At 38.5% G+C, this 21,343-nt stretch overlaps 6 protein-coding genes across 9 annotated transcripts; 2 read left to right on the plus strand and 4 right to left on the minus strand.

Annotated features, from left to right (window-relative positions):
- Positions 1-933: 933 nt before the first annotated feature.
- LOC140790547 (uncharacterized) lies at positions 934-1,895 on the minus strand. The gene is made up of 3 exons (XM_073140671.1): positions 1,725-1,895; positions 1,568-1,612; positions 934-1,492 (listed from the first exon to the last, which is right to left on the minus strand). Exons 1-3 carry the CDS (start codon positions 1,815-1,817, stop codon positions 1,175-1,177), a joined length of 456 nt encoding a protein of 151 aa, XP_072996772.1. The 5' UTR covers positions 1,818-1,895; the 3' UTR covers positions 934-1,174.
- Positions 1,896-2,715: 820 nt separating this feature from the next.
- LOC140790546 (F-box protein At2g35280-like) lies at positions 2,716-3,597 on the plus strand. The gene is made up of 3 exons (XM_073140669.1): positions 2,716-2,853; positions 2,928-3,090; positions 3,175-3,597. The coding sequence occupies exons 1-3, from the start codon at positions 2,729-2,731 to the stop codon at positions 3,571-3,573; spliced, it is 687 nt and encodes a 228-aa protein (XP_072996770.1). The 5' UTR covers positions 2,716-2,728; the 3' UTR covers positions 3,574-3,597.
- A 381-nt stretch (positions 3,598-3,978) lies between these two features.
- LOC140790542 (pentatricopeptide repeat-containing protein At4g01990, mitochondrial-like) lies at positions 3,979-6,384 on the minus strand. The gene is made up of 2 exons (XM_073140664.1): positions 5,931-6,384; positions 3,979-5,462 (listed from the first exon to the last, which is right to left on the minus strand). Exons 1-2 carry the CDS (start codon positions 6,219-6,221, stop codon positions 4,329-4,331), a joined length of 1,425 nt encoding a protein of 474 aa, XP_072996765.1. The 5' UTR covers positions 6,222-6,384; the 3' UTR covers positions 3,979-4,328.
- Positions 6,385-7,032: 648 nt separating this feature from the next.
- On the minus strand, positions 7,033-9,936 carry LOC140790541 (pentatricopeptide repeat-containing protein At4g01990, mitochondrial-like). Its single transcript, XM_073140663.1, has 2 exons — positions 9,549-9,936; positions 7,033-8,699 (listed from the first exon to the last, which is right to left on the minus strand). Exons 1-2 carry the CDS (start codon positions 9,828-9,830, stop codon positions 7,470-7,472), a joined length of 1,512 nt encoding a protein of 503 aa, XP_072996764.1. The 5' UTR covers positions 9,831-9,936; the 3' UTR covers positions 7,033-7,469.
- Positions 9,937-10,049: 113 nt separating this feature from the next.
- Positions 10,050-14,680, plus strand: LOC140790545 (beta-carotene isomerase D27, chloroplastic). Of its 2 annotated transcripts, XM_073140667.1 has the most exons (8): positions 10,051-10,269; positions 10,361-10,441; positions 10,653-10,757; positions 12,016-12,115; positions 12,341-12,432; positions 12,586-12,666; positions 13,878-13,946; positions 14,297-14,680. In XM_073140667.1, the coding sequence occupies exons 1-8, from the start codon at positions 10,141-10,143 to the stop codon at positions 14,429-14,431; spliced, it is 792 nt and encodes a 263-aa protein (XP_072996768.1). In that variant the 5' UTR covers positions 10,051-10,140; the 3' UTR covers positions 14,432-14,680. The 2 variants fall into 2 exon arrangements, with proteins under 2 accessions (XP_072996769.1, XP_072996768.1); XM_073140668.1 differs by lacking the exon at positions 10,653-10,757 and having other exon boundaries at positions 10,050-10,269.
- Positions 14,681-15,025: 345 nt separating this feature from the next.
- On the minus strand, positions 15,026-20,527 carry LOC140790538 (DEAD-box ATP-dependent RNA helicase 24). Of its 3 annotated transcripts, none has more exons than XR_012109414.1 (6): positions 19,697-20,527; positions 17,977-19,205; positions 17,542-17,584; positions 16,995-17,388; positions 16,686-16,810; positions 15,026-15,451 (listed from the first exon to the last, which is right to left on the minus strand). XR_012109414.1 is itself a non-coding variant. In XM_073140660.1 (6 exons), the coding sequence occupies exons 1-5, from the start codon at positions 20,310-20,312 to the stop codon at positions 16,759-16,761; spliced, it is 2,334 nt and encodes a 777-aa protein (XP_072996761.1). In that variant the 5' UTR covers positions 20,313-20,527; the 3' UTR covers positions 15,026-15,451; positions 16,747-16,758. The 3 variants fall into 3 exon arrangements, 2 of the variants coding, with proteins under 2 accessions (XP_072996761.1, XP_072996760.1); XM_073140660.1 differs by having other exon boundaries at positions 16,747-16,810; XM_073140659.1 differs by having other exon boundaries at positions 15,026-16,810.
- Between the last annotated feature and the right edge of the window lie 816 nt (positions 20,528-21,343).

Genomic DNA, 21,343 nt, shown 5'->3' on the forward strand with positions numbered 1-21,343 from the left:
AGCCGTGCATGGAGACGATCTGAGAGGACGAGGGAGAATAAATGAGGTGGATAACTACCGGATAAGTAGAAGGCCCCGTGGTGTATTAAGAACATAATAGAGGAATGCCAAAGCTTGATTAAGGAGTGTAATGATTGGAAAATACTAAATGTATTCAGAGAGGCAAATAGAGCGGCCGACTGGGCAGCCAGCCGAGGGAAGGTGGCAGGGTCCACCGGTAGGTTGGATCTGGCTAGCCCGATTCCCGCGGATCTATGTAACAGGTTGGGTGACGGAGACCCGGGTTAGTTAGCTAGCTCGGGTCCGGTTAGCTGAATGAAGCTCGATTAATTTCAAAAAAAAAAAGATAAGTAGAAGGATAGTAGAAGGTGGGATAGAGGCCAACTTGGTTACCTGATTGAGACGGGCGCGGGAGAGCTTTGCAACCCATGGATTGTCGTAGAAATGGACGTATTGCTCGAGAGTTATCGTCATCTCCGCCGCCATTATCTCTCTCTCTCTCTTTCCTCTTCGTGTTTCCTTCACTTGCGTATTTCTAATGCGCCGCTGGAAGTCGTTACATGGAAAACTAATTTACGTTTTTTATGTATTACTTTTGACCCCACTTATATAATACGTGGGAAAATGAATACGAATGATTAGCATTGGATTTATTTTCACCCTAAAGAGTGTTATTGGTCAATAGTTAGCAAACAGCCTATGGTATAGAATTTCTCCTCCAAAAACAATGATTTCTAGAACGCATGAACCTTAATCAAAACCAAGCTAACACTGGCATTATATTGCGACATGTTTCAGTATGCAATATCAATCTTCTATAATGGAGAAATGGAAACACATTGAATGCGAGTTGTTATACCCATATCATAACATAATGTTATTTTTGTTGGCCGTATTACTGTTAGTAACAAGGTAGGAGTTTAATCCTTTGACTTCTCACAAAATCCTTTTTCCAAGTTCCATTTGATATTTACTATTAGAACCCAAAGAGATGAGTTGTTAACTGTCGTAAACTCCTATCCAATTCAATTCCTCACCCAGAAATCTAGAGAGAAATCCACACTCGCCCAAGTAAGTACATTATTCTAGCTATTCTCCTAAAGAAAAAGATCCAAAAACAAGGAAGTGAATAAGCTTCGCTTCACCTCTTCTAGTTCTTCTTGTTCGCTTCTCCTTAGTTCGATTCGATTGAGGGAAAAGAAAGCAAGGTAGACACCAGCTTCCTCTTCTTCCCCGCCTTCTTTGGAGCTCCGCCGCCAGGTGTGGACGAACTGAGGCGGGTGGACGGCGAGACCCTTGCGAGGGCGACGGCCCACTCGCCCGATCCGACGGTCAGGATCGACCCCACAGGGCACTCCTGCCACCCGAGCGCCTCGATGTCCTGCTTCACCTCCTCCAACGACAGCAACGCCGCCGGCGAAGCGCCCGCGCGGATCGTCGACTGAGTGGGCGGCATCAGATCCAACGAGAACAGCGAGTCCACGATCACCGTCTGGTTCAAGAGCAGCGAGATCGATTAGGGTTTCGGATTGGGGGGGAAAAGTGGTGAAATGGATCCGGGTCTGACCTTGTGGTGGCGGTGCAGCTTGATGAGCCCGTGCATGAAGACTATCTGATCCAGGAAACGGACCAAAGGATGAAGAAGAAACGAAAAAAAAAAAAAAAAAAAAAAAAAAGGTATCGCCACTGAAGAGATTAACGGAGGGAATGGAAGAGGAGGAGACCTGATTGAGTTGGTCGACGGTGAGATGATGTCGATTAGGGTTCCGGAGGAAGAAGGCGTAGTCTTCGAGGGTAACATTCCTCCCCCCTTTCATCTCTTTCTCCGTTCGCCTCTTTGCCCTCGCTCTCGAAGAAACGAAACGGCTAGTGGAAAAACTGACATTTACCGTGTCTTGATTAAAAAGCTCGAGTTAATATTTGAATATTAAGGGTTAATTACCTTCAACTGTAGCTCATTTTTGCATGAGAAAAAAATATATCTTTGTCTATTGACATTTTGATTTTTTGATTATATAATATCTCTTATTTCTCTTGCGGCATTAATGAAAGATATTAAATAACTATTTTATTTTTACAAGAGTAAAATGATCCTAGAGAGTCTAAAATAAATCACACACATGACATTTCCTTTTTTTAAATATAATTAAGTAAGAAGCATTTAAGAAATTTTACATAATTAAAAGAGTTAATATATTAAAAAAATAAATTAAAAGATCTATATAGAAAATGAGCAATAGTTTAGAAAGTACGAGTATCTCGAATGTTAATTATGGCATATTACTATGTCAATCCTTTTCAGCGTATGAAATTCATAAGTATTTTATATTTTTATCTAATTATTAATTAGTTCAGCGTTTTTATCTAACGTTAAAACACTTAACATTTCATTATCTTATCCTACTTAACAACGGAACTCTAATTATTACGAGTTCTTCTTCAACTCATACACGTCCAGCTAAACCTGCTCATATAAAAAGAGCAACAATCCCTTCCCCAACTCCTGTTCGGAGTAGGACTACTCTCACTCGACTCCTATTAGGAATGAGATATCTTAATCCGAGTAACTCCTAACTTCTACCTCTCTCTCTCTCTCTCTCTCTCTCTCTCTCTCTCTCTCTATATATATATATATATATATATATGTATAACCAATGCCAACCAGCTTCTTTAATTGTTTCTCGTATCTATCTTCCACACTAAGACCATGGAAACTCGATACAAGAGAATGAAGCTAAAATCGAGTCGTGCAAAGATCGAGGAGCTTCCCAATGATCTCATCGGCGAGGTCGTCGGCCAGTTGGTTTCGCATTCTCCGACGCCGATATCCGATCTCGATAACCTAAGAATCACGTACGTTGTTGCATTGCATTCATATCATGCATCTCCTCCCATGTACGTAGACTTGATGTTATGTATTTGTGCAGTTGCAAGACGTTTCATGCAGCATCAAAGGAGAAGTCCGTAGGGCGAAGGATCGCCATAGAGAAGGAACGTTGGATGCAATGGTGGGACAGCGATCGATACAACGGCATTCTTGAGCATTGTGCCAAAGTTGGCAACCCAGAAGCTTGTTTCCTACTAGGACTAGTAAGCAATAGCTAAACTGGAATTTTACACTATATGCTTGTAAGATTTGCCGTATGATTCGCTTGCTGAATGTTTTAATTGCAGAAAATCGTGTTCGATCTAGGCGATGTGAGTGTTGGATTGGGCTATCTCAGGAAGGCAGTAGAAGGAGGCCACGTGGCAGCTCTATACACGGTCGGGATCGTACTATTTGGGTATGAGAAAGAGGAGGAGCTTGGCATGGAGTATCTTAAGAAATTTGAAGCTCTTTGCAATTGTCATGCCGAGGTTGAAGACGCCGGGGTTCCTCAGGTTGAGAGATATCGAAGAAAGGCTTTGGATGCCATAAGACTCGTCACTTGGAGGAGGTGGAGTGGTATGAAGAGGGAGAGGTGCACAATCCCATGGTGTGGTGGAAGGATTGGGTGGGACAATTGCAAATACTTTTGCAGTGAGTCTTGTAAGTGGAGCTGTGAGTGTTTTGAATTCTACGAGGAGATGTGAAACAGTCCCTAAATTACTATTATTCATATAAAAGAATATCGGCCTCCTTCACTAGTAGTATAAGTATTCTAACTTTTTTATAATAGCATGACATGAGAGAGTTTGTTCTAGTATAAATTATTCTAATATTTAATTATATATTAATATAATATATAATAATTATATTTGATGTGATATAAAATTTAAAAAAAAATGATAAATAATTAAAATATTTTTATAACTAATAAATGACGGAACATCTTTTCAAGAGTAAAATAGTAATTAAAAATTATAAAAATATTCGAAGGAAGAGGAGAGAAATATGTGTTACCATACTAGCATATTCTTATTCTACAAGTCAACAAAAGCTAAAACTTAAAAAATTTCAATAAAAGACAACAAAAAGGAAAAAAAACATATGACTAGTTGATGGATAATCTATCTTCTTTGTTGTAGTGTAGAATTATGCAACACTCACGAAGTAACATCTGTAACATCTTCAGCAAGCCATTGTAGTACATCATAAGCATTAAATGGTACGTAAGTAAAAGCTAATGGCTTCCATGGTGCATAAGCATTCAACTCTAGATAAGGATTTGCAGAATAAGCTTCTATTCTCTGATCAATAGTTGCACTTAACAGCCAAGCGAGAATACTCTTGTAAGAATGAAATTCTCGTTCGTTACAGACCTTAAGCAATTTCTCAGTCTTAAGAATTTATTTCAACCTTATCTGCCTTGATATGTTGGCGAAGGAAAGGATTTATTTCAACCAACTCACAAAGTAATTCGGAGAAGCAGCTCAGATGCTTTTATATCAGGACAGCCCAGTCTCTTCAAACACCTACCAAACTTCTGTGCTCCTTCCACATCCTTCGCTTCCTCAATACATTTCAAGAACATGTTCATCTTAGTATGATCCAACTTCCACTCATCCTGTTTAACAACAGTAGTTATCTTCTCCAACCAATTCAAGGACAAGCCCACCTTATGGTTCTTCAGGTAGTAATCCAGGAACAACTCACATGTCCTCAAGTCCAATACTGCACCTTTTTCTGAAGCCTTTTCCCAAACCGCTTTTGCTTCGTCAGTTAAATTATTTCTTAGGTAAGCTCCTATCATCACATTCGTTAACTTTACATCATATGTTACATAACCAGATTCCCATTCGCTATAGATCTGCTTCATGCCATCAACATCATCAAGCTTGTTGAGAGCCTGAAGCATTGTGAGGTAGCTTACATTAATGACCTTCTGGAAACTGGACCTTAGAGATTTCCATATCCTCTTTACCTCTGGTAAATTTCCAGTCCCTGCATATAAGCTTATAAGAAAATGTAGTGGCTCCCTGTCACGGCTGTCTTTAAGTAGCTCGAGCTTCTTGAGAGCACATTCTGCTTTTGTGATAAGGCCAGCTGAGATGTAAATGGAAGCCAGGGTACTATATGCCGACCACTGAAGTGTAACATCTTCTCCCTCTTCCATTTCTTTGATGACTACTTCAACAGAGTCAATATCATTCAGTGCAGCGAAGCTGCTCATCAGAATGCAGCATGTTACATTATCTGGAGCAATATTCTTCACCTTCATCTCTTGAAACTGATTCGCGACCTTTTCCGGCTGGCTTAACTTCATGTAAAGGGCCATCAAATTGTTGTAAACAAGAGTACTGGATAAGTTCAGTTCATTCATTTTCTTGTGGATAGTAGCGGCTTTGTCTGCCATCTTTGCCGAACAGTAACAGCTTAAGAGGGCTCCATATGTTCGCTGATTCTTGGCAGATTCTGGAAGGGTGGAAAAGTACTCCTCTGCTGATTCAACACCCCTCACTTTTGATATAAGGTCCAAGCGAATCGCATGGTTTGTGTAAGACATGTTCATTCCTCTTGTTTTAACCATCCATTCCATCAACTGTCAGGCAATTAACCGTAAGAATGTGCTTCGTCAGCAGAAAAATAAAGAAATGAAAGATCAATTATTCCATGATTAATTGTACTGTGAAGTATATCGTACTTTCTCACATCTTGAAATGAATTCAAGTTCCTTCAAATTAAAAGTAAGAAAATCTATAGATGATAGATGAGATTTTCTATCCAATTGGTTACTGGAAGGCTAAAAATATCAGGCATCTAATGAATCAATCACAATTCACAAAATATCATTAAAAAAACTAGGAAACTACATAGTATATACCATCTAAAGCAGAAGATTAAGTCATTAACAATTATTAGAGAAATTGAGATATTAGCACCAATCAAGATATAATTTTTAACAATTCTGATATCGTTGAGATATCAAATCCATCAATCTAAACCAAAATAGGAGGGAGGAGAGGAGAGAAGAGGAGAGGAGAGGAGAGGAGAGGAGAGGAGAGTTGACCTCAAGGGCGTGCTTGTGACGCTTATACTTGCGAAGCTCCTTGACGTACTTCATGAGCTGGACTGCCCTCACTGTTCTCCCTTCTCTCACCCACTTGTTTAGTGCCTTCTCCACGCTTCCCTCCGGTGCTCCGCCCAACGCCGAGAGGCGCCGGTATAGGGGCTTCCATTCCTTCGCCTCTCCTTTCTCCACCTTCAGCTCCGCCTCCGACGATGCCACTGCCGTGGCGGATAGACTTCTTGCTGCTGCTACTCGTCGGAAGAGAATTCGGATTGGGTTCTGTAGCATCATACTCTTCTTTCGCTCTCTTGATCGCAGATTAGGGTTAGGGTTTAAGATGGAGGCAAAAGAGCGCGGCTTGGAGGTAGTTTTGAAGGGTTTTAGACTCTCTAGCTTCGAACTATTTATTTCTCAAAGTTTCGCAGTATTTACATTTCTTTCTTCTTTTCGTTGAAGAATAAAGAAATGCAAGGATAATATTTTTTTTATCCACAGTTTAGCGGATAGTTATCCTTGATTATATTTTTTTATCTAGTCGCATAAAGAGTGTCGTGGATAAGATAGTTTTTTTTTTATCCCTAGATTAGAGAATGGTTATTCTTAATTTTTTTTATCTAATCGTATAACTAGAGTGTCTTGGATAAGAAAGTATTTAATTGTTAAAATATAAAATAAAAAGGCGACTTAAGATCAAATATAAAAAATAACATGCTTTTAAAAGAGTGCAAGTGCTCATTAGTTTTTGGGGTATTTTAGTAAAATCTTAGATATAGTTAAGTCTTCTCTATCTTATTCCAACTCTAAATTGGAATAGAAAAACAACAATAAGGAGTCTAGTATCTATGGTTTATAATATAGGAACGTTAATCATAGTATTAATTATATTAAATTTAGAAGATGTTTGACTACAAACAATTAATAAGAGATCCCTAATTCATACATAGATAGGGGCGATTATTCTTCAACCAAATGGCACATACAAATCTTTTCTTTTCTATAGATATATAAAAATCTTTTACAAACAAAAAATGACGAAAAAGAAATGACCTCCATCTTAAGAACTAGTTAGCATATCAATTTATTTAACTAAATGGCCTCCATATTAAGATGGTAACTTAATCTTCACCAGAGAATTAATGAGGTCCAGTAGGTGATTTTGAACCTTAAACATATCCGAGCAATGACAATATAGCCTACTCATACATCTTCCAGGGAATCAAGCTCACAATGTTAAATATCCTTTCTTGCTTCAAGGAGAAAAAAAGACAAGTTAATGCAAATATTAATGCAAACAGAACCAGTACACTGGAATGAAGTCCTCCAGTATTTTCACTTCCAGATCCGATAGTACTGAAGAAATGAGAAGGCAACTTCACAATAGCTGTATGATCTGAAAGAGGATCCTCAAATAGCACACTTTGATGGTAAACATCCCTCTAACAAAACCATAGGCCATGATGCTGAATTGATGAAAACATACAGATACTGAAAATTTAGGTAGACTTCAACTCCTCCATTTTTAGTTTTATTTTTGATATATCAACTGATTGAGACCATTTTAAGCAATTCCATGGTTTCAGGTCTCATCTTAATCCCGTCATCCTTCATCTTCTGTTCTAGAGAAGGATCTGTTTTACCGACAGCAACATATGTCCGGAGTAATGACTCGTAAGCTTCCGCATCAAGATAGTTGAGCTTCTTTAAGGTATTATAAAAGGACTCCATCCCTTCCACATCTTTTAATTCCTCAAAGTGCTTAAGAAACTTATTAATTATTTCCTTTTTTGGCTTCAGGCCTTCTTTCTTTAACCATTTCGACGCAGCATTGAACGACTTTAATGCTAGATCCATCTGACAGTTGTCTAAGTAGTGATTAATAAACAAATCAAATGTAAACAAGTCCGAGTAACCCTTTGTGACAGCTTTCTCCCAAATGTTTTCAGCTTCATTTACCAGTCCCTTCCTCAGATAAGCCCCTATGGTGACATTTGCAAGTCTCACATCATAGGTCCCATAAGCACATTCCCACTCCTCGAAGCACTGTTTTAGTGCATCAATATCATCGAGTTTATCCAGAGCATGAAGCATTACTAAATAGCTTTTGTTGGTGGGCTTTGCAAAAGCTGCCTTCAGAGACTTCCACACCCTTTTAACCTCAGCTGAATTGCCTGCACCTGCATACAGGCTTATAAGAAAATGGAAAGGGATGCGATCCCGCTTGTCCATAACTTCCTCAGACTTCTTAAGAGCGGATTCAGTTTTCTGGAATAGGCCTGCTGAATTATAATGTGCAGCAAGATTACTGTATGTGGACCACTCTAACTTGATTCCGCCCTCCTCCATCTCCTGTATAACTTTCTCAACAGATTCAATGTCATTCAATGAAGCATAGCTTTTCATTAGGACACAATATGTAAAATTATCAGGAGGAATATTGTTTTCTTTCATTTCCAGAAATATATCCGGGATCTTCTCAAACTGGCCTAATTTCATGTACAGCGTCATCAGATTGTTTTGGACCAAAGTACTTGAGGTGAAGTTCAGTTCTTTCATCTTCTCATATAGTGCAATGGCCTTGTCTGCCATTTTCAACTGGACATAGCCATTCAGTAAAGCACAATACATTAGCTGGTTTTGGTCTGATTCTGGAAGACTTGAAAAGTAGCTCTCTGCCATGTCTATTCCCTTCACTTTGGATATAAGATCCAGGCGTACTGCATGGTTTCCAAGAGACATGCTCATTCCTTTTGCTTCCATCCATTCCATCAGCTGTAGATGTAAGAATCTATGTTAGTATTCCTGGGGAAAAAAATACCCTGAATAAACTAGCAATATCACTAGCTGCAGGCTAAACAAAATAATAAGAGCGGGAAATATAGGTGACCATTATCTTAATGAAATTAAATAGCAACCTCTTCTTATTAATTCTATTGACATAAACACATGTGTACATATTCTCTTATTGGTTAATAACATGTTATTGCTACAACATACATCAAATTTTCATGCATACTGTAAATCATATGTATAATTCCAAAGTTCAAAGCTACCAACTACTGATATGAGATTTTCAGAGTCAAACAGTATAGGAAAGTTCAACAGATGCATCCCAGTATATTAGTGTATCCATTAAAGCTTACTGTCAACAGAAATTAATATAAGCAATTAAATAAGCCTTATCAATATTCTGGTTTTCTATGCAACTAAATTTCATCTGACATACACATATACAATTTTACAGGAAAAAAAAATGCAACTTAAGATTTAGCACAAACATCTTTCAGGGCAAACCAAGATCTCCATTTATAGGTTGGAGCAGTAGAACTACAGCAAGTGAAGTTTCTATTAAAATTTCACCAGATTGTTATTGCACATCATAAACAAATCAGTAAAGATACAACTCCAAGTATAATAAAGATGGCATAGTGATTTCAGCAACTTCTATAAGCAACTAATTCATTTTTCTACTAAAGTGGATCGCATTTTTTTTTATCGTGAGATTGATAGTGGTTTTGATTCCTTGTATGCTATTAGCTTGTCAACATCTCAAGCATCCAAGTTTGTGGCTTTCTACATATCTAACAGGAATATTTATATAAACGGGGTTGCTTTGCTCACCTCGAGGGAGTTCTTGTGTTGCTTATACTTGCGGAGCTCCTTAACGAACTTCATAAGCTCGCCCTGCGTCACCACCTTCTTCTCCTTCAACCATCCATCCATCGTCTCCGCCACGCTCGTCCCCGGATTAGCTCCCAGCGCCGATAGCCGCCGGTATAAGCGCTTACTCGTCTTCCCACCGCCCGCCTCCGCCGCCGCAGTTGCCGGCGCAGATTCCGTGGTGACAAGCCTCCTCGCGAAGGCTACACCTAGTTGAATCGCCCTCATCGCTGGCTTCGCCATGGTCGATTCCCCGCGCTCTCCGTGGGTTTAGGGTTTAGAAGAAAGGGTTCTTTAAGAACCACTTGAATACGGTGAGTTTGCTCTGGCCGATTGCCGACTTTCGTGTGATATATTTAATGGCAATTGTGATATTTTGAATAAAAATTCCTTCTTCATAAGTGCCGACGATATTGTTGCTTATCCTGTATAAACTTCCGTAGCCTATCTGAAATCCAACAGTTAAAACCACTCCTCTTGGTCACAAATCTCTTTTTATCTCAAAATTATTTTCCCTCTCATCTCCTCTCTCTCTCTCTCTCTCTCTCTCGTCATGGGAGCTCTTCTTGTCATGCGAATCACCTCGCTTCCCTTCTCCTCCCGCTCTCCTTTCCAACGACGGGAACGCTTCCGCAGGAACCGTATATCCCGAATTCCTTGCTCTCCGAGCCGATCCGAAGCGGTTTGCATCTCTCCTCGTCATTTATCCAATAGCACCTTTTAGATGGTTTCTTGACGTGAATCTTTGGATCCTACCCGATCTTCATGTGCAGATGGATGAATCGAGAACTGAGTACAAGCCTGGATTCTTGGATGATCTGTTTCTTACGTTCTTTAGGGAAAAAATGGTGGAGGTGAGGTTCATTATATTTAAGATTTGTTCAATTTCTTCGTCTTTTTCAAGATTCGGAGAAGCAGAGAGGACGTTCTCACAATTTGCTTTTTAGGACGATAGATCGGTTGTCCTTTTCTTTCCTTGGGAACAGAGGAGATGAGATTTTTGATAATTTTTATGGCAGCAATTAATATGTTTGTCACAATTTGTTCATTCTATAAAAGCTGTAGGAGGTTGGATGGGATTCTGAAAAACCTGGATATGTTGGCCTAATTGAAGTTGCAAACCGCCTCATGATTAAGGGAAAGAGCAATTTAGAGACCGAAGAATCAGCTGTACGTCTCTCTCTCTCTCTCTCTCTCTCTCACACACACACGGGACGGGGGCGGGGGGGGTATGCATTAATACTAATTCGTGACTTATATTTTTTGTGTTGAATGCATATATTGACCGTGCAAGTATGGGTTTAGTTGCAAAGATGCAGTGTCAGGGATGTGATGCTTAGATTAATAATAGTTTGATTTATTCTATATTTGCCCTACTCATGAATACGTGCACTCCGAACCTACATGAGTTGACCCTTCTTCCAGAGCTCTTTGATCTGCTCACTTTAGCAATTTTATTCTGAGTTCTCCTAGATTTGCCTGTTCTACTCGTGAAAGCTCCGATACTCCTCTTTTCCTTTGCATATGGGGACGCAATGCCTAATTGTGGTTTTGTATTGTGTTGATTATGTTTCTGACTTTCTCAGAGAAATAATTGTTGTAGCAACTAGCAACAATTGGTCATATAAAGTGAAATCATTTGAATATTAATCGACCAATGTCTTTTTTCCTTATATTTTTTTTCGTATAGTGTCAGCCCTATTTTTCTTAGATTACTAGCCAGGATATGCTCTAGAGTAAGCGTCTCCCGTACTTAGACCCCTTATCATAGTCCCAACCACCTGAGCGAGCTGAAAATACCAAAATTGATGATTCAATCGAGCATAACCATGAAGTATTCTTAGTGGGTCAATTTAGGTCAGAGGCTTCCCCAAGGAAGGCGACTGCGAGCACCACCTAATCTTCTCTTCCTAGTAGGGGAAGCATATTGCTTCCTCTTGCTATTGGAGCCCACAGGGCGCTTGGAGACCATTTTTCACCCATCACCTGATGGGAAGGAAGGAACTCATCACCTAATCAACCATTACTACAGGTTGAGTTGTTGGAATCCTCCGGTGCTAGTGATTGGGCCCGTTCAATTTCTCAACTAGTTCCTTCCGTAATTGCCAGAGCTAGGCATTTCAAAATAGCAAAAATCAGAGTTTTATGACCTTCATATATTATGTGATTATGATCTTGTACTTGATTTAATATTGTTTCTTATATATGTATATACATATATAAGTAGGGTTAAACTAGAACTTTATGATGAATCTTTGAAAAAAGATTTAGCATTTTTGCACATTGAGTAATATATAACTGCATCCTACTATTTGTGTTTTGCCTATATGCGATGCTTTTTTTTTCCTTCATCCTGTTGTTCCTTTTGTTAGGCAGTCAGCTTTATCAGAGATGATCTTTCTATTCTTATTTTGATAACAAATAACAGGTCAGAGTACTTGAGTCATTGTTTCCTCCGCTCATACTCGTCCTTTTTAAGATGCTTATAGCACCTATATATGGAGGGAGAATAGCCTCCATGATGGTTGGTGAGTTGAGTCTGTTTAACAAATTACAAATTTATTACAATATTCACTTCTATTTAATTTACTTGATTTCTGCTTTACACTTCACACTAGAGAACAAATTTTTCTTTAAGCTGCAATGACATGGGTACTTGCAAAATTGCAATAGTTTCAGCTTCCAACAGTTAACATGCTTTGGTTAGTTTTCAATGATTTAGTGCTTACCTGAGGTTGTTCTAACTTCTGAAGCTAGAGCAACTGCACTTTCTTGTCAATGGCTGATGGGTCCATGTTCAGTTAATTCGATCATTCTTCCTGATGGATCCTCCTGCGCTAGTGGGGTATTGTACTAAACCCGAGATTCACATCGACTTTTTCCTCTCTCTCTCTCTCTCTCTCTCTCTCTCTCTCTCTCTCTCTCTCTATATATATATATATATATATATGTCATGCCAAGTCTTTCTACTTCAATTTCTGGCACTTTGTGTTTGCAGGTGCTCGTTGAGAAATGCAAGTATCTAGAAGAAAGCAAATGCGTAGGTATTTGTATCAACACATGTAAGCTACCAACTCAGGTCAGTGCTGGTTCATATATTTCTTGTACAACTCTTAAATTACCTCCATCCTTGATAAGCTGGGATGCAAATCTTTGTCATGTATGTGTGAGGACATGATTCATTTTCTGAAAAGACCAGGACCTTTTAGAAAAACTACCACATTTATGTTGTTTTTTGGTTCCTCTAATTATTTATGTAAGCATTAAAAGACAAATCAGATGTAAGATATGGAAGAACAAAGTAAAACAAAGAAGAAATAGAAAAATAATTTAGGTAAGGTATTTGACTGGAGGTAGATATGAGATATTTATCCGATAGAACATCCAGTCTCAAGAATAGACATTCTTGTTTGTCTGCTGGCAAATTGGAAAGGTGTCCGCCGCAGTTGAATTGATTAAATCAACAAAAAGTAGGTGTCCGCCGCAGTTGCTATCTCCTTATAGAATAAGTACCCCAAAAAATTTGACAGCTTATTTTCAGGGCGATGCAAAATAGAGCTGTTAGATGGTGAACACATTTGCATTTATCTTCAAGAAATTATGCTGTCTGCTATATATAGTCAACCTGGGAGGGCTAATGTTTGAATTCAGTTTGGAGAATCTATTGTTAGTGAACTCGACCAGTTCGGTGACAACTCCAATCAATAATCCTACAGATATTTTTCTAATTGCATTAGAAATCCTAGGAATATTATCCTTTCTAATCCCTGTGCATCTCTCTACTTGATCTTTTTCACCTGGCATACCATAGTTGAGCAAGTGGGAGCTTATGATCTATTTGTCATGAAGAAACAAAAGTTCTTGGTCTCATCTTTGTTTTACCTTAAATTTTTCGAAATCTTAGTTTTAAGTGATCATGTCCTCAGACTATCTTAGAATTGAAAAGTAATCTACTATTGACCACTTATCTTAAACTAATTTAATAATTCTTTCCTCCATCAACCAATGTACCAGATTATCCAACGGCATAGTCCACTAGGTTGAATAATTTCTAGACTTATCTTGACTCCTTATGGAAGATGACAAAGATTACAAGCAGATTTTTTTTTTAAGCATGTATAGCATAATCTGTTACTAGAAGGTTATGAACTTCATACAATTCTCAGAAATGAACTGTTTAGGTTAAAGTTCAGATGCATTTATCCAATTATAACATGACCAAATGTGGATGTAATTGAGTAACAGTAAGTTTAGCAGGCTCTTTTGACAGTAATTGCCGTCTCTTTACAGACTTTTTTCAAAGACTACATGGGAGTTCCTCTGCATATGGAGCCAAATTTCACTGACTATAGCTGCCAGGTGATATATTCTGAACTCAAATCTGGTTAAATCACTGGAAATGTCAAACATTCTTCTTTGGAACATTGTTTTCAGGACAAAACCTAAGCATCTCTATTATCTAATGGATGAGATTTAATAATAGCATTATTTAACTAGGTGTGCCTCCTTTCCGTTTCTCTTTCAGTTGTAAAAATGAAGGTCCTATTAACTATAAACTTTATGGCAAAGTTTTAGATCGGCTATTTATCTTTTGATCAAGATTTACATTTTATCTTATCTAAGTCTTTTGTTTTGGAATCCATTTTATATATATATATATATAAATCTAGTCGGACGCCATGAACCTTACTTTTTGTTTCTTCTTGTAGTTTAATTTTGGAGTCCTGCCCCCAGCATCAGTCACTGATAAAGCCCTCACGGAGCCTTGCCTGGAAATATGCCCAAATGCCAACCGACGTAGAGAGCTTGGTCGCGGAGATACTGCCAAATGCCCACAAGCATGAGATTTTGCTCTGCCCACAAGTGATACTCGTGAGATATAATTTACCTCATACCCCATGCAATCTTAAAAACACGCGGAATACCAACAGTGCAAATATAGTCGATATAGCATATATTATCGACGCAGAGCTTTGGCTAATCAGTGAAAAATTTGAAGGTACTCCGCAACAGCTATATATGGGAGGTCAGCAAGGGTGAGGTAGTGTGGTACCACTCGAACGCCCATACCTCCAAGTTTAGTCACAATATAATCGTGCTCGCTCTAATGGGGTACCATTATAAATGACAAACGCATTTCAAAGCAAACCTCTATTATGTAGCTTAACTAAGGTACAAAGAGGCTTACGTGAAATAATCTGGTGAGCATGGCATCGTAAAGAAAAGTAGCGATGACAGGAAATTTAAGAACAAGAAGGAAAAGAAATAAATCAGCTGAATGGTTGCAATGCCGACTTGGGCCCTTGTGAAAGAAAACCTGCCAACCTAAAAACAAGAAGGAAAAACTGGCAATCCCTAGCCATTGCGTCCACTTAAATTATTCATTGACGTCCAGAAAAATGATCTCCTATTTATTAACTACATCAGAAGGCACAGCATAAACAACAACATCCAAGTTTGCTTAAGCATAAGAAATATCCAGCCCGTAATTACGATAACTGAACACATGCGTTGTTGAAAGTATGATACAAACAGTGAATGTGCAATGACAGTGGCATTAAGCCAAAGCAGCTCATACATTCACCCCGAGGATCTCCTTAAGGAATAAATATACAAAAGGACAATTGCAGATTAAAATGCAATATCTAGATTGCACCCCCACCTGAAAAGTATAAGTGCCATCTTGTTTGAAGTGAAAAGGTCAGAATACAGGAGGGATGAGAAATGCAGAGCCCGCGTGTAAACATAAATACAACAGTCGGGCAGGTGCTCACATAAAGATATTAACAGAACGAACTGACCTGCTAAACGAACTGACTGCACTAGCTGCTTTCAAGAGCTTCCCCGAACTTGAACCGTATTACCTGTTGCATTAACACAAGGCAGGTTTGGAATGTAGTAGCAAATAGTGCCTAGAAAGTGAAACAAATATACAACAAAAAGATCCGCTCTGTGTAGGAATAAATAAGAATTCAGGCTTGAAATTAATTAATTTTTCCAGTATCAACTCTTAATGAGACAACATTCACTCAGTAAAAAACTAACAATACTATTACGCTTTGCTAGAAATGCCAAATTTGCCAAGAATGAGATGTTAAAAGCAAGCGCATGGCTCTATCTAACCGATTACATAAAAGACTGAAAAAGAATTAATTTATAATAAATTAAAAATAAAATGCGCAATGCTTTAGTTCATGCCTACTAGCAGTATCTCAAATCACATAAAATGGAAATCTGGTCCATACGTTAGCCTAGAGAGAGAGAGAGAGAGAGAGAGAGAGAGAGAGTTGGAGTTGCTAACAATATTAAGTGTTCATCAGGTAGGTTATCTAAAAGCAAGTAAACTCTGGAAACATGACAATGTGTCCAGTTAATGCAGAAAGAATCATTAGCTGAATGCTTTATTCTAATGAGATACCAGATACACATGCTGCTAACTCAAGATCAAGGTATAGTACAGACATAAGAGAACAAGCAGATGAATAAGAAATTGAAAATGCAAGTCATATGAACCATGGTAATTACTGATCTTAGAGAGCTAGAAATTATAAGAACATCTGCAACATTTGCCAAGACTTAGCATGTTTATTCAAATCTGTTCTAACTTTATCATACAATTAGACATTGATATTTAAGCTAATACAGGCTCCTTGACTAGTATTTTACATTATCAGTTGCTGTTTATCTCCATTTCTTTTCTTCTGTTGGTTAAAAACAAGGCCATAACTGGTAAAAGTTGAGTGAAAGACTTCTCAAAACAAGACAAGAAATTATATTAATTTACAAGAATTTTTCAGATAACTCAATGCAAAAATACTGAGACCCACCAAAATACAGCTTCCCAAGACAATAGTGTTATTTTTCAGTAACTCGATTAGAAAAATACAGATAGTAACTCATGTTAAAAATGTGCTTCCATTGAGTAAATTGTATATAAGCCGCCGAAGAACTTAATAATGAGTGATCTGTAAGATCTCCAGCTCAAATATTTCACAAATTTCTGGTAGTATTTGACATGCTAGCATGATAGTTAGTAAATTGATCCCAATCTAACCAAAAGAAAAGCTGAAAATTTGGCAAACAACATCGATTACTCACATTCTTTGATCCTTGGTTACACTAATAAGTTATAAGGTCAAGAATAAAGATATCTCCATACATTACAGAGAACTTAACGATCCCATCCAGATGGCCGCTTTCTCTCTCTCGGCCTATCTCGTGAACTGCAATCCACAAACAAAAAATAGATCAGCAAAATTAGGTTTCACAAATTTTTCCCCTATAAGATATGAGAGGTATAATTGCAAGAAGTCATCAACAGAAACCTTCTCCATTCACAATCACTGAGGTACTATAATCAAAAGCACAAACAAACATTGTCAAGTGAAATAATTCAAGGAGGTCAACCTTTCAGGATTCTTCTGATTTCCATTTTCACTTCTGTTTCCTCCAGGGTTGGAGGGAGAGGTAACAGAAGTGGCCGGCTGTGTTTTGTACATCTCTCCACCAATTGTACCACCAGAAACAAAACCACGTAGCACCGGTCTTGCACTAGGAATTGTAACACTCTGAGTTCTATCATAACTCTGGGAATTTGCTGCGGCAGCAACAAAATTGCTTTTAAACTGCTGCATCATCCCCGTCTTCAACGAATTTACGGCAACAGATCGGCTTGGAACTGACTGAGATACTACATTAGATGCCTCAGGGCTATAACCAATACCAAGGCCAAAATCAACACCACGCACGCCTCTTCCACTGCCACCACCACCTTTACCTCTTCCTCCACTCTTCTTCCCACCTAAGAATAATTTTCTTCATATTACAAACAAATACTATAAAGAGGAAAATTCCTACATACAAACTGATAACTGAAGTAGTTGGAAATGCCAAGCAAGTTACAAGAAAAATATCTCTTCATATCTTTTAAAATGGATTAACAGTATAAATGTACCTGAACCTTTTCTTGAATCACGTTTTGCCCTAAATCTGCCATCCTACAATTCAAACACAATCCAACTTAGAGAGCTTTCATGCACCAAAAAAACACAAGCAACTTTTATTTTAAATATGCTCTTCAAGAAAATAAATGATTTCATGCTCATTGAAAAAGAAAAAGAGAGGATTCCACAGAGTCTGAGGATGACAAAAGATCTATACAGTATTCGCAAACAAGTAGTATCTGAAAATGTATCTGATAAACTACAGGAAGAACAACGGGCAGGCAAAAACTGCTCAATGCGAGTATAGTATGCACAAAATAAACTGTGAGAACTGAGCAAACTATAATATAGACTTCGAAACTGAAAAGGAAAGAAACATTATTGCTTACACTCTTAAGAGATTCAAATGCAAAATTAGTAAAAAGTTGCAACTTGACAAACCTCACCTTCATAGCTAGGTCCATCAATTCAACAGACACATCTTGACCAGAAGCAATCAAACCGTTCACCAATTCACCAGCAAAACGTGCCTCTTTCTGAGTAATAAGGGTGTAGGCTGTACCATCTTTGTCCCCAGCACGTCCAGTTCGTCCAATACGATGTACATGCATGTCCATGTCTCTTGCAACATCAAAATTAACAACTGACTTGATCGATTTTATGTCAAGCCCACGGGCAGCAACATCAGTTGCAATTAGTACATGATAAATCCCAGATTTGAACTTCTGCAGTGTTTCCGTCCGAGAGGCTTGATCTTTGTCCCCGTGAAGGGCTGCAACCTTGAATCCTTTTTGAATCAACTGTTTTTCAATTTCATCAACAGTGGCCTTTTTAGATCCGAACACAAGAACATCTCCATCATCAATCATTCCAGACAGCCGCCCAAGAAGCCAGGGCATCTTCTCTGCATCAGAAGGAAGTACATTGACAACTTGTGTAATGTCTTCATTGGCCCTTCCAACCTCACCAACAGTAACTCTAATAGGATCGGTGAGTATTTCTCTTGCCAAACGTTCTACTTTGTAAGGCATGGTTGCAGAGAAAAGTAAAGTTTGCCGATCTGGTCTAATTTGACCTACGATAGATCGTATTTGAGGCTCAAATCCAAGATCAAACATGCGGTCTGCTTCATCAAGCACCAGGTAAGTTGCCCTAAACATCTTTAAGGCCTTCATCTTCAGCAAGTCTATTAATCTCCCTGGAGTAGCAACAACTATCTCACAGCCTGCTTTAAGTTCTTTAAATTGATCAAGTTTAGAAACTCCACCATAGACAGCAGCAACTCTTAAATTATGAGGTTTAGCAAACTTCTTGGCTTCTAGATATATCTGATGTGCCAATTCTCTGGTAGGAGCACATATTAGTCCTATTGGACCTTCTTCTTTCTGGAGTTCAGGCTGATCCATAATATGAACAATCATAGGGAGTACAAATGCTGCGGTTTTACCTGAACCAGTTTTGGCAATGCCGATGATATCTCTACCTGACAACAAAATAGGTAGAGCCTGGCACTGTATTGATGTTGGTTTTTCATAACCTTGCTTGGAAATAGCATGCATTAAAGCAGTAGAAAACCCACAATCTTCAAAGAGTTTGATTGGCTTTGGTACATCAAAACCTGAAACACGTATTGCCAAACTTTTCCTATAATCTGCCACATCCTGCTCATTCAGTCCTAAAGGGCAAAAAGCCAAAGGACAAAAATTCAGAGGAATCTGATCAGTTAAAAATGAAAAACTAAATGTTTGGCAGCATAACCCGTAAAAGAAACAGAAATCCTGCCAAACGTTCTTGACTCAAAATGCACATTGAGAAACAGAAAACCTAAATCTATTCATAAGACTATTGTTTGGAAGGCACAACATGTAACAAACGGCAACACCATTCCATATCAGATTGAACTTGAAGAACTGATATCCGCAGATATCATGAAAACTACAAGATTGCCGACAGGTGGTGTTCTCTACCTCAGATTGAACTTGAAGAATTCAAACTAATATCCACAAATATCATGAAAACTATTAGAAGGTCGACAGGTAGTGTTATCTACGTTATCATTTGTAGTTTAAGTACATGCAATCTAAAAGCCAACCTCTAAAATTCATCTAGACATTCAGACAGTCTGGAGGAAGGGAAGATAAGCATAATATCACAATAATCTTTTACCTGATATTGAGGGCTTCTCTTCATAAAGATCCTTATTGAAGGGCTCGTACTCTATCTCGCTATGATCCAACGCTGGAATCGGCTCAATTTTCCTTTTATCCAACAAAACAGGGTTATCATCAGAGTCATACTCGACCATCCCCGCATCCACCGCCTTGGCCGCCGCGTAAACCTCCTCATCCGAATTGTACCCGGCATGCAACGCGTCCGCCGCCAATGCCAAGCCGACATCTTTTTTAGACCTCAAGAAGCTCTCCACGGGGTCATCCTCCTCATCCTCGTCTCTAAACCTATCTGGCTTCTCTTTTGCCACCTCGGATGCCTGCTGCGGCCGCGGGGCGCTGATCTCCTCGTGGATGCTCTCCATGAAGGCGTCGAGAGGGTCGATCTCGCCGTCTCCGTCGCCGGTGCCGTCGTTGTGGGCGTCCTCGGGATTGTCGTACTCGATATCGTCGAGGTCGTGATCTTCGTAGTTGTCATGGGATCCGCCACCGACTCCGCCGCCGCGGGAGGAGGGTGGAACATAGAGACGTTGAGTGGGTTGGGAACGCTCGAAGCTGTACGTTGCAGGGCGATTGATGCCGAAACCCTCGAATCCAAACTTTCTCTTCGACATCGTCGATCTCGATCTGGAGACAGGGAGGGCTGAGGGAAGAGGACGAAGGAACGAAAACTCTAGCTCGTTGATTTGAACTCGGGTATCGACAGATAGGGTTTCGGAATTGGGAGAAGGGTTTCGCCGGAAAGAGGAGCAAGAAAGGCTCTTTATGTAAGATAAGTACCGGTAGAGAATTGCAACAACTGAAGTCGGCGGACTTTGCAAAATAGCCGTCGTCTTTGCTTATTTATTATATGTTGCAGTTAAAACGCTTAGTTCTTTGGGTCATTTGTACACAAAAACTCTTTAATTTTTAAAAATAATAAAAATAGATTATTATGCACATCTCTTGTATAAATTATATATGTTTTATTATAAAAATTATATACATCTAGTATTAAGAACTCAATCTTATTATCATTAAATCCTAGTGTTTTGTTTTATAAATTCCTCAATCTTATTATTATTAAAACCTAGTGTTTTGTTTTATAAATAGCCCAACGTTCCTTATTAGTATATGTACCCTCTAAATTTAAATTTCACATTTCTGTGCGTACACCTTTCGCATCTATCTCCTTTTGTTATCTATAAATTGAAAGGTAAATTATTTACAGGCAAAAGAAAATTGAAGATCCCCTTAATAAAGAGATGCATGTAAAAAGAAATAAAGGTATTTTTATTTTAATACATTTTTAACGAGAAAACTTGAAAACAAATGGTTGTGATTCATATTCAAGTAGTAGAAGTGAAGCAAAGCTATTTGTTGATCTCAGGAAAAATAGAACATACAGATGGCAGGTATTCCAAATAGAATCAACTTTGTGAAGGTCCTTTACAATTTACATTGTCTCTTTGAAGCATTTAATTTAATATCTACGATTTCCAAAATATAGAAGAAAAATCTATAGCTTGTTCCCAGTGATATGAAGATCCTCAGGAACCACATATCATCATTCTTGTTGCTGCAAGTAGCATTGGATGTGTTTTTAGTGAGGATGATGCCTATCATGTAAAACCAGACAATATGATACCTTATTCAGAACAACAAT

The sequence above is a fragment of the Typha latifolia genome, chromosome 6 (assembly GCF_019914945.1).
Source record: "Typha latifolia isolate L0001 chromosome 6, TyphaL0001v2, whole genome shotgun sequence".
NCBI lineage: Eukaryota > Viridiplantae > Streptophyta > Magnoliopsida > Poales > Typhaceae > Typha > Typha latifolia.

Bases quoted from the DNA above. Each gene is read 5' to 3' on its own strand.
- LOC140790546 (XM_073140669.1), top strand. From the start codon at position 2,729: ATGAAGCTAAAATCGAGTCGTGCAAAGATCGAGGAGCTTCCCAATGAT. The intron at 2,854-2,927 runs GTACGTTGTTGC...GTATTTGTGCAG, and splicing joins CTCGATAACCTAAGAATCAC to TTGCAAGACGTTTCATGCAG. The intron at 3,091-3,174 runs GTAAGCAATAGC...TTTTAATTGCAG, and splicing joins CTTGTTTCCTACTAGGACTA to AAAATCGTGTTCGATCTAGG.
- LOC140790545 (XM_073140667.1), top strand. From the start codon at position 10,141: ATGGGAGCTCTTCTTGTCATGCGAATCACCTCGCTTCCCTTCTCCTCC. The intron at 12,667-13,877 runs GTCAGTGCTGGT...GTCTCTTTACAG, and splicing joins CATGTAAGCTACCAACTCAG to ACTTTTTTCAAAGACTACAT. The intron at 13,947-14,296 runs GTGATATATTCT...TTCTTCTTGTAG, and splicing joins TCACTGACTATAGCTGCCAG to TTTAATTTTGGAGTCCTGCC.
- LOC140790541 (XM_073140663.1), bottom strand. From the start codon at position 9,830: ATGGCGAAGCCAGCGATGAGGGCGATTCAACTAGGTGTAGCCTTCGCG. The intron at 8,700-9,548 runs GTGAGCAAAGCA...TTACATCTACAG, and splicing joins AACACAAGAACTCCCTCGAG to CTGATGGAATGGATGGAAGC.
- LOC140790542 (XM_073140664.1), bottom strand. From the start codon at position 6,221: ATGATGCTACAGAACCCAATCCGAATTCTCTTCCGACGAGTAGCAGCA. The intron at 5,463-5,930 runs GTCAACTCTCCT...ATTGCCTGACAG, and splicing joins GTCACAAGCACGCCCTTGAG to TTGATGGAATGGATGGTTAA.
- LOC140790547 (XM_073140671.1), bottom strand. From the start codon at position 1,817: ATGAAAGGGGGGAGGAATGTTACCCTCGAAGACTACGCCTTCTTCCTC. The intron at 1,613-1,724 runs GTCTCCTCCTCT...TTCCTGGATCAG, and splicing joins CCGTCGACCAACTCAATCAG to ATAGTCTTCATGCACGGGCT. The intron at 1,493-1,567 runs GTCAGACCCGGA...CTCTTGAACCAG, and splicing joins AGCTGCACCGCCACCACAAG to ACGGTGATCGTGGACTCGCT.
- LOC140790538 (XM_073140660.1), bottom strand. From the start codon at position 20,312: ATGTCGAAGAGAAAGTTTGGATTCGAGGGTTTCGGCATCAATCGCCCT. The intron at 17,585-17,976 runs GTGAGGTTTGTC...TTTGAATTGTAG, and splicing joins TGATGGACCTAGCTATGAAG to GATGGCAGATTTAGGGCAAA. The intron at 16,811-16,994 runs GTTGACCTCCTT...TGTGGATTGCAG, and splicing joins AATCAGAAGAATCCTGAAAG to TTCACGAGATAGGCCGAGAG.